This window comes from Otolemur garnettii, unplaced genomic scaffold (genome assembly GCF_000181295.1).
Source record: "Otolemur garnettii isolate 467f Iridium unplaced genomic scaffold, OtoGar3 scaffold00009, whole genome shotgun sequence".
Lineage (NCBI taxonomy): Eukaryota > Metazoa > Chordata > Mammalia > Primates > Galagidae > Otolemur > Otolemur garnettii.
The window spans coordinates 32,341,568-32,353,194 of record NW_003852404.1 but is presented as its reverse complement, the minus strand read 5'-3'; the positions used below and the strand labels follow the sequence as shown (position 1 = coordinate 32,353,194).

Here is an 11,627-nt window from a genome sequence, read left to right as displayed (position 1 = left end):
GACCTATTTATCTGCTCAGAGTGTAGGTTTAGGTATTATTTTACTTCATGGTGTCTTAGTAAAATGAAAATAATGTGAAATTTAGAGCCAGCACAGGGGGATTAGTAATTTTAATAGTTTTTTTTTTTTTAGAGACAGAGTCTCACTTTGTCACCCTTGGGAGAGTGCTGTGGCATCATAGCTCACAGCAACCTCCAGCTCCTGGGCTTAGGCAATTCTCTTGCCTCAGTCTCCTGAGTAGCTGGGACTACAGGTGCTCAGCTCAATGCCCGGATATTTTTTTGTTGTGGTTTGGCCAGGCCGGGTTTGAACCCACCACCCTCAGTATATGGGGCCGGTGCCCTACCCACTGAGCCCCAGGAGGCACCATCTGCAATTTTAAATGTTCAAACAAAACCCAATGAAAATAAAATTTTCACAGAAATAAAAGACTTATGGTTTGTTGCATTCTGTTTGTAATAGCTCATCATTCAACATTCTAGGCGGCCCACTGGAAAATGCTGAACAGGTAGCACGTTTTTTTTTTTTTTTCATAAATAACTGTGTGTTCTACAACTGCAGTATGGATATGAGAAATTAGAAAGCACCTAGAGTGATAGCTGATCCCGCTCCTATTCTTTACACAAGACGGGTAGCTATAGAGCGAGGTTTCTCTAGGGGAGCACTGTTGGCCTTTCACTCCAAATCTCTCTGTGCTCTGGGGGCTGTCCTGTGCATTATAGGATGTCTAGCAGCGCCTCTGGACTCTTGTCATGTAGGTTACATTGGCAAGTCCTAGTGGTGGTAGCCCAAATCCCCCCAGATAGTACCAAATATCCCCTGGGAGGGAACTAGATCATCCCCAACTGAGAACTAGTGCTTTTAAATGGTGTCCGACAAGCCTTCATAGCAGTATTACAAATGAGGTCCACAATTTATCAGGGTTTCTATATAAACTAAGTAGAAGCAACTTTTTTCACCATGTTCACGCTTTCAAGGAATATGTTTACACCTGTTCCAGGATATAGCTTTAATCAACAAGGCTCAAGTTCACCAGAGCTAATCTTCTAATTCTTGAGCTTTTATAATATAATAATACCACTTCTGGATTTTCTGGTTTTTTAATATTTTATTTTCTTTCCCCCTTTCTTTCTCCTTCTCATCGTCCTTTCCTTTTTTTTTTTTTTGAAAATGAGATAACTTCCTATTGCTAATGTAAGTTAAATTAACTTTATAAAGCAAGCATCATTTTTTATTAGATGGAAACATCATTGTCCAAGCATTTTAGTGAGATATGAGTACTTACTCGAAGAGTGAGCACAGTCTGTAGCTATAAAAATACAAACGTTACTAGAATACGGAGACATTGGATAAAAGTCCTTGAGGGCCCAATTTATTTCTGAAATATGGGGAAGAAAAAAAGCTGAAACCATAAATTTTAATTGAGACACATTTTATAACAAGGCTCACTGCATTTAAGCTAAGCATCTGTAGTTCTCAGACTATCAAACTAAAATAAATTGAATCTACAAGAGTCTGACTCACTAACTTTCCCGCAAGTCATTCGTTATGAAACATGCATATTTCTGTTCCTGATTGTGACCACAAAATTTCTGCTGCTTCTTCCACCTCCCTTCTCAAAAAATTCTGGCCCATATTACATATGTTTGTTGCTGTTTTGCTCTTCAGGTTCAGAAGTTACTTTCCCAGTTCACTTATGTGAAGAACATTTTAAAATTTAGAGGCATTTCTGGTAACTACCAACCACATTCTTCAATGGGGAGGGCAAACACTTGGATCTGGGAAACAAAATGCTGTCGCAGTTTGGTGTATGCCTTTCGTGCCACAGCAAAATTGTTCGAATGCAACTTTATTGATGAGCTAAAACTTTGAAATTGGTTTGCTGACTTAAATTTTGGTTGGTAAAATGTTATTAGGCATTCAAAAATATTATAAAAGCACAGCTAGTGACTATAAAGTTTTTTTTATGAAGATGTGGGGTTTTTTTTTTGTATCATACTTAAACAGATTGTAAAACGAAGCATTTACTTCAGTGGGTCTCTAAACACGTAAGTTTCCGAAATATATTTATGTATTTGAGAACAGTTTCCAGTTGCTTAGAGAAAGCCCAGAATCACAGTGTATAGAGTGTATCTTAGACCTCAGTTGTAGAGGGACCTCCAGTCAAACTTAACAATCAGCAGTTAAGGTTTGCTTACTCTGCTTGCAATGCCAAGCCTCAGGACACTTCCCCTCAGTGCTGATGTCTTACCTGTGCATAACCTGGTAATTGGGGTGCAGAGTGAGATTTGGTCACTTGCTCCATTTGTATTCTGGAGTTTAATAAGAATCAGGAGTCTCTGTTCTGGGCTCAGCTTCAATCCTTTAATTATACAGGGTGTCCATAAAGTTCGTATGCAATCTACTATGATAAACTGCTTTAAATTGCACATGAACTTTATGTCTGTCCTAGATATAAGACAATTTTTTTAATCTCTCTGTTCAGCTCTCTTTTAATTCATAAACTGAGGGCCATGGGGAATACACTTGGCTTTATGCTCAGTTTCATCTACCTCTAACAGTTTACCTTTTTTGCTGACTTAAGAACCTCTGCTTTTTCATCTTCCAAATTTCTATCCTAAACCCGCGTGGATATCAAGAACGCTGACATTTTCAGTGTTATTTGGACACTTAAAGATAGACTAACTTGGGACCAAACTGAACATCTACCTGGGTGTCACGTCCGGTAGATATTTATTTCTGTGGAATTCTACAGAAAAGTTAAGCAGAATGAAGGGCTGTAAGTAGAGACATGTGGAATTCTCTGGACAAAGGTATTACATAATTGCTAAATCCCATTCTCGGACGACTTGAAGGCGTCTGAACTCTGTTCACTTTGTGCAGAAACAACAGTTAGAGTAGGAATCACACAGCAAACCTGTTCTTGAAAGATTCTGCAATTCAGTTCTCTAAGCTTAATGAATTTAGACAGTTCAAATGAAACACTTGGCTAAAAGCCTGTATTTTTCAAGAGCTTAACTGAAGTGAGCTCATTCATTACAGGTTAGGAAGCTTCAAGTCTTGATTTCTATGTAAAGAGAAGGAAAGTAATTGCTGAACTCTCTGGACGTTGAGGCATAATATCTCATATCTGCCCCAATTTCCCTCTAATTACATATACAAATGTCTCCCTGTTGATTTAGGGAAGGCTTTGCTGATTCATGGTTCACATTCCCTGCCCGTGAGCTTTGTCAGTTCATACTGGGAGTAACAAAGGACTTCGGAGAGTTTATCTGAGTAAACCTTAAGTGAGGATTCAACTTAAAGGTAAATATTGGCTTCTCAGGTTAAAAGTGAAACTATAGAGATAAATCATTTGGCAAAAAGAGTTAGCAACTGTCTATTGTGAAGGACTAAACCAACGGTTCTCCTGTGGATCACAACTCCTTTGTAACAATGAAAATACATCCTGCATATCAGGTATTTACATTACAATTCATAACAGTAGCAAAATTACAGTTGTGAAGTAGCAATAAAAATAATTTTATGGTTATGGGTCACCACAACATGAGGAACTGTATTAAAGGGTTGCGGCATTAGGAGGCATTAGGAAGGTTGGGAGCCACTGGACTAAACTCACTCACTCTCATCAGCCAGGTGAAGTACCAGCCACGAGGACTTCCAAGGAAGCATCTATTCTAATCCCCAGTAGCTCGGCTCTAAAGCCACTAAGAGAATAGTCTCAGCAGATGTTGATGTCCACAAGAGATCAGAGACAGATGGTCCTTTAGGGAGCAAAAGCCCACAACTTGGAACTTTTGAGATTTTTCAACGTTGTGTGAAATGATGAAGAATTTCTTGAAATACAGAAAAATCATCCCATTCTAAGTTATTCTGTGGCTACCCAGGAAACAAAACACAAAAGCACTGTGTTTATGTTACTTTCAAACTCATGTAATACTGTAATATAATAAAAAAGCTACATAATGTAAAGTGTAGTGTCCATCCTCAAAAAATAATGCAAAACTTAGGGAGTAAGGATAAGTATATGTCCTAGTATGAGTCTAGCTCTTTGCAAAATTAAATGATATTTTAAATGTTACATTTATTTAGATGTGTTCAATGCCTAATTCATTTTTGAAAATACTACAGAAATTTGTTTGTCCAGGCATGGTGGCTCATGCCTGTAACCTAGCATTTCGGGAAGCTGAGGCAGGTAGATCCTTGGGGCTTAGGAGTTTGAGACCAACCTAAGCAAGAGCAAGACTTGCTCTACTCTCTATTAAAAATAGAAAAACTAGACAGGAATTATGGTTAACGCCTATAGTCACAACTACTTGGGAAGCTGAAGCAAAAGCATCACTTGAGCCTATGAGATAGACTGAGGTTGCTATGAGCTACAATGACGCTATAGCAGAGACTCTACTTCAAAAAAAACACAAATAAACAAACAAGAACCAGAAATTCATTTGAAAACCTGAATTTTTCCCACCCTGAACATGATTTTCTGAAGAAGCAATGTTATAACTAAATAAGTAAGACCCTAGCAGGAATATTGTATATATGCAACTGAAATAATAAAAATAATGTTAGATCATTTTAGTAAGTAAAAAGGATAAAACTTGGTAAGACTGATTTGCTTAATATTGGCAATTTAAAAAAAGAGAAATAGTGAAACGGTAGGTTGAAACTCTCAGACTTATCCACTGAGACACTTAGGATGATTTCGAGCCATCAAAGGTCACGGCAATAAGTTTTTGGAGGTCTATGTACAGTGAATAACTGCTCCATAGTAAATGGAGATTCCAAAGTTAACAAATGAAAAAATTAAATCGTGAGAATGGGATTTAATCTTAAAAATTATGGTTGGAAAGGTGATAAGAAAGAAATGAGCCATATTATAGCTGAACTAGACATTAAGTGGTGAGAATGGCCTAGGGCTCTGTGATGGCTGTACCCCCAAATGTCAGAGGAGTATGCAGCTGGCCATTGGCTTCAGGGCACACAGGGAAAGCATAAGGCAACGTGTTATCACATGTTTACAAACAGATTGAGAAAACATCCGAAAGTGATTTTTAATGAGCTTCCAGGGATTGACAATACTACAAACTGAACCAAAGCAACAGAAAGGAGGTCAGCCTGATGTCTAGCTTGAGACAAACCATTAATCTGACTACTTAAATGTCTTCCTGCAAATCACAGCAATGATGAAAATTATGTTATTCAACTGAAAAACTCTTAAAGAAAAATTAAGTCTTCTTTAGCCTCAATATTTGCTTTAATTTCACCTGCACAGCAAACTCATTCTCTGCTCTTATAATCTTTTTACCAGAGAAACTCTCTGACCGTCCTCTGTAACATGACACTCTCCAAGAACTGCTCACATCCCTCATCTTTCTTCTCTGCCTTGCTGTCTTTACTCAGCTGGTTTACTATTTCAATTCCTATAATAGAATAGAAGCTCATGAGGTCAAGGCTTTGTTTTATTTGCCTCTGGATTCCAGGGCCTAAAACAGTGTCCGGTATATTTTAGACACTCTGATATTTGTTGAATGAATAAATGAATGGATGGGTCATGGCCATTAGAGAAAATAGTTTCTGCTAGACACTTCGTCTCTTAGAAATGGGTGGCTAGAATATACCAGCCCTCTCACTAAGTTTGGATGTAACATTGATAATTAAAATTAGTAAATTTCCTAGAATTTTCTAATTTGTGAATAAGTGGTTTTACTTTGTGAAGCTTCATCCAGGCATATTAATACTGGTCATAAGAGAGTACACAATAATTTCATATTTGACATTATTTTGGTTCAAACTTAAAACACCATTGCCATAGTGAAGGACACTGATTACTTTATTATTTCCTTTCCATGCAGGTGAAAATGACATGACATGCATTACTTGTCAAAATAATATAATTCTCTTTTTCATTATACCAGTTTTTGATAGGCGTATTTCTAGACCTTGAAAATCATGCAGATCAAAGGTCATGTTTTCTATTATTTGTCTTTTTAGAATGGAGTTAACCAAACACAAGTATTTAACCTCTTAGGTTTTAATTACTTACTTTGCCACTTTCTTTCCTTATCCTTAAAATGACATTACATAAGACAAAGCTAGCTGTCCTAGAATACTTCTGACATCCACTTGGCAGAGTCACAGATCCATAAAACCAATAAGCGATAAGTGAATAAGATGCTCTTTCTGGTAAAAGAGAAAGTGCTCTAATCCTGTATCAAAATCCAATTGCCAGTTCATAAAAATACAAGTTAAAAACAGAAGTAAAAAGGAAAGAATAATAATAATGGAGAATATAACCAAGAACAAATTAATTGGCTTTCTCAAATTGTCCAAATCAGTTTAAGAGTAATTAAACTAATTAAATCATGCCTCCAGAATGAGCTTGGAGGCCTAAGAAATATTTATCGTATTGACCATATTCAGCATGTAAATTAGATAAAGGTCTGTACTTGCTATCATATAATCTGGTATAGAATGGCAACTTAAGCACTAGTCTCGGAATTTGAAATTCCATCTTTTTAAAAGATGAATATAAAAATGTCCCACTGCATGGACACACCGATGCAGATATACCAAATAATGACCAGTTACAATAAAATTTCATAAGGGGAAAGATGGAAAAAAAAATTTCCGTGGCAAACAGTTCTTAGCAACAGTGTCACAATTTTGTTCAAGTGAAGTAAAGTAAATTAGTAAATCTGGGCAAGAAACAGGAAACATGTCAACATCAGACTCTGAACTGCACATGACAGAAAGCCACAGAAAGGGAATTCATTTTTTTTGTTTGTTTTTACAACATGAAAAATTCTTTGATGATTTAAATTTGTGGAGCTCACTGCTCTAATCATAGCCAGCCCATATGAAAGCCAGGAACTTCCAAGCTGATTTGCAACCTGAGGTATGCAGCTGCAGTTAGGCTTTCAAGGCTCTTTAAAACATATTCTATCACATAAAACTGTCATAAGTTAGATTTATATCATTGAATAACTACTGAAATATTTATTTAGTTTTTAAGGTGCTTTTTCCTGATAAAGTATCTGTAACAGTGGTTTTCAATGTGTCCTCCAAGCATCTATGAGAGATCCCAAGAGCATTTCAGGGGGCTCAGGAGATAGAAACTATTTTCATAATAATACTAAAACTTTATCACCTTTTACATTCTCAGTATCCCATGAGTGTACAGTGAAATTGTGCAGAGGTTGAAGGATGCATAATAATACTGTATAAGGGAAAGGATCCACATTTGGAATTTCTGCGTAACAGTAGTGAGAAATACGGAGAAATAACTAGAAGCGAGCATTGAAAAAAAAATGATTCCCTACACAATATCGTTATGGAAAAGAGAAAACGCCCATAAAATAAATGTACACCATTGTCTTAGCTGACCTTTTCCCATTCGGCTTTCTGTTAAGGACATAGTAGAGAAAGCAACGTGGGAAAATGTCTGAAAACAATTGTTTTAAGTTTTGAAATGCTTTCTTAACTCTGCAAGTACTCTCTCCAGTTAAAGAATTTTTAAATACAGAATTAGACGGTACCATTTCTATACAGACTTTTATCCTGCCTGTCACTCACAGAGACACTTCAAAGATGGAAGCAGTGTTCTATGTTTAGTCATTGACATTGCATCAAATGCCTCTTGTAATTTTTTAGTGCAATTACCATCCACCTAAAGGCAATAGCTTTCAGAGGAGCAGTGGGAAAGGCTTAATACATGGCGGGGCTGAATGTTAATTTCCAAATTGTAGAAACTCCAAACACCAAATAGAATTTGTTCAAAGGTATTAAGGAAATGTGACTGACTTTTTAAAGCAGATTAACTGGAATCTATTTATCTGAATTAAATGCCTTGGCACATTGTTTCTGTTTTAAACAGTAAACTTGTATTTATGAAACATCTATAATCACGGCATACTAAATCATATTAAAAAGGTGGATGTCTAAGCTGTATAATACTGTTTGGGATAAAAAAATACAACAGATTTTACTACATAAATAAGAAATTAATCATTTTCTTTTTTATTAAACTGTAAACATATTAAGACCAGAAATTTTATCTCAGTTACATCTATTTCCCAAAATATTATATGCTTTAAAAATTTTGAATAATGATACTAGTCATAATCTGGCTTTAAAGATAATACCAAAAGAAGAATTCCCAAATCATTTTGCTCAATATTGATGTTTCTGCAGTGAAAACATACATCCAGAATGGAAACATAGAATGGCTTAGTTGTTTGGGGGCTTTTGTTTAAAAAAAAAATAGAACTCCTGTTACATTATTACCATACCTCATATTTTATAGCAAATTACAAACTTACTGTACTAAACGAGGCTTATTATGGAAGATTAAATCAACAATTTCTAAATTACTCTAGAAATGAACATGCAAATTACAGCTTCTCGGATGAAAGCCAGGACCCCCGTGGACGTTTTGAGGGAGCTCCAAGAAAATGTAAGGATGAACGTTGAAGAATTCCAAACAGCTACTTATGGGTAGTGAGTGAGTCCATTTGTTCAGTGTGGTTTTTAAGTATCTACAGACACTGAAGCACAAATGCAAAGGGCCTGTTGCAGTTTTATCTCAGAAATGCTAAAGAACCATTTTGACCCAGCAACAGCTTTCTTTTGCTAAGGTAGAAAAGTGTGGTCCTCTTGAGATCCTGACAAATTAACAATCAGTGACAATCAAAAACTCAAAGTTAACTCAATATATTCTCCAAAGAATGGATGACTAGATTTAGATGGCTCTCTTGAGTTCCTACCGGAGAAAGTGCCCTTTTGATTAAGCTGGAAATCAAGTCTAGTATTGGGAACAGGAGGCGCTCATTTAATAATGAGACATGGCCTGGAAATTAGACCCTGACTAGAATAACCTTAAATTCAATCGATTTCAAATAAAATAGTTTTATTAAACACTTCATTAAACTAAAAGTATTTCCTACACAATGTGATTGTTATACCATCAAATAGTGTAAGAAAGTACGATGCTTTTTATGAACTGTGCACATGATGTGGATAACGGTTTACAAAAGGTGTCTTCAGAAAGCAGAGTAGCAGTGAAAACAATGTATTATCATCTGTTGCATGTGTTTCTCTTGAACTGATAGTTTAGTCATAACACCGACACTTTGTTTCAGATACACTGGCTGACTGATTTTTCAGGAGATCAGAGGAACAGTAAAAAGCACTATTAAGTACCCCAATTTCATCAACTGTTTAGAGCTGCATAATTGTAGTCACTGTTACGAATTTAATTCAACTAGCTACAAGATATAAAATCTTTTTATTTCTAAATCTCTTACCCTAATAAACTATGTTCCTACGAACACCGTATTTTATACAAGACACATTCATAAAAAATACTTAGATCCATGAACAAAGTGAATCTGCCACAAAGTATACATTAAAATAGGAAAAATGAACTGGATGTGTTGTATATAAAGCCATTGAGAGCATCTCAACTCCTAAATCAATGCATTTAAGAACATCCCAGGGGTGATTTCTCTGGTCCTATCATTATGGCTTTAACTGAGGATGAAACACATTCTGGCCTATTAGGCTCTTTCCCAGAGCACGTGACATTGCTGCCAAGTGACAATTGCTTTCTAATGGAGTTGTCAAAATTGATGATTTCCAAAAAGAATGATTTGTGTTTTCAAAAAGATAATCAGGAATAAACTTTCAGAATTAGACACCAAAAGCATAACAGACATCTGCTGTCTCTGAAAACTGTCCATTCTCTAGGCCAGCAGTTCTCAACCTTCCTAATCCTGTGACACTTTAATACAGTTCCTCATGTTGTGGTGACCCCCAACCATAAAATTATTTTCATTGCTACTGCATAACTGTAATTTTGATACTGTTATGAATCATAATGTAAATATCTGATATGCAGGATGTATTTAGGCGACCCCTGTGAAAGAGTCGTTCAACCCCCAAAGGGGTCATGACCCATAGGTTGAGAACCACAGAGAAGATGCAGAAAGACACTGTATTATATACTAGCACTAGAAGTGAAAATTGATAACAAATTGTGATGACAATAACTGTATAACTGGACAATCACATACAAAAAATGCTCACGTTTTTTCTTTTTAAAGATTACTTACTGATAGTGAAAATATTCACGAGGTGTACATGGGTCATTATAAAAGTTTTGAGACACACAAAAATCAAGAAATGTAAAATCCACATGCATGTATGGAAACAAGATGCTTCCTAGCAACCCTGGTAAGCCAAGCCAGTTGAAACTTGCACAGGTGAATCTTGAAGGATGTTGACTGGGCTTCTCGAAAATGTATTAATGGGCCACAACACAACCAGTCTCAAAACTTTCATAGTCACCCACATATTGCTAAGGAGAAAAATGGTATACAATGGTATTGTGACAAATTGTATTTTAATAATATGTCATGCATATGTTTGCACTATAAAAAGGAAGAAAAATCTGCAGTAATTGGCTCACAAAATTACCAATGTTTTCTGTGGGTGGCACAATTACTTTCCTCCTTTTATTATTTTGTTTTGAATTTTTATGATGTGAGTTGGTATTCTAATTTTAAAATGTTTTAAAATTATATTTAGTAGGATGGGGGTCTGGAGAGTTGATCCAATCTCCTTACTCAACCATGATGAAGGGATGAGTAAATACATAAATTCCAACATGTTAGGCATTGAAGAAATTTGCTGTTTTGGGGGGGGTGGGGGGGTGGATGGCAGTATTAAAACAGTGTTGGAGCTTTACAATTCAAATCCTTACATGTTAAAGAATGACCTCCTATGTTCTCAGAATAAGTAATGATATTTTAATTTTGAGAGACATAGTTTTTTTGTGGAAAATATAATTGACAAAGAATTTTGCACCATGATTTCTATTTATTTACTAGTCAATATGATACCAGATGAAAAACAAAGATAAAAGAGGAAGAAACCAGAGTTCCTTACCCTTGTTGTATAAGCAGCTTCTGGATCATCCTCTAGAACACGTGAGAGCCCAAAATCGGAAACCTTACACACCAAGTTACTGTTGATCAAGATGTTCCGGGCAGCCAGGTCTCGGTGCACGTAGCCCATATCTGACAGGTACTTCATGCCGGATGCAATCCCGCGAAGCATCCCCACCAGCTGGATCACCGTGAACTGGGCATCGTGTTTCTGCAGAGCATTTCAAGGGTTCAGTCAAAATGTGTTATTATCTCCGAAAGATATATATTATTTTTATTAAAATCTTACATACTGAATTTTCTTATAAGGGGGACTACACATATTTTAGTTTTAAGCTTTTAAAACTAAGAAATGTGGATAAACGGATGCAAGGATAAAACAAAGTCAGTCAGTACTCAAAGTAACTCAATACTTTGTAAGAAGTCTTCTAATGTTCTTGGTCTTGAAGCTCAACATTAGGATTTTCCTGGTGTTTGTTTTGTGTGACAAAGAAACTCTTCCTCCGAAACATGAAAGTAAACAACAACAAATGAAATCAACCTTCTGGCTTTTTTTTTTTTTTTCCTAGACATTTGTCTAGAAATAAAAAGGTCTTACTCTGTCACCCTAGGTAGAGTGTCGTGGTGGCATCATAGCTCCTAGCAACCTCAAACTCCTGAGGCCTGAGAAATAGTCTTGCC

General features: G+C 36.1%; 1 protein-coding gene across 3 annotated transcripts in view; it reads right to left on the bottom strand.

Annotated features, from left to right (window-relative positions):
- The window catches only part of EPHA3 (EPH receptor A3), a 335,385-nt gene that overhangs the window by 31,271 nt on the left and 292,487 nt on the right, over positions 1–11,627 (bottom strand). For all 3 annotated transcript variants that reach the window (XM_003783935.1, XM_012801561.1, XM_012801560.1), the window contains exon 13: positions 10,948–11,157. In XM_003783935.1, the coding sequence (XP_003783983.1) occupies positions 10,948–11,157 (210 nt within the window). The remainder of the gene's footprint in view (positions 1–10,947; positions 11,158–11,627) is intronic.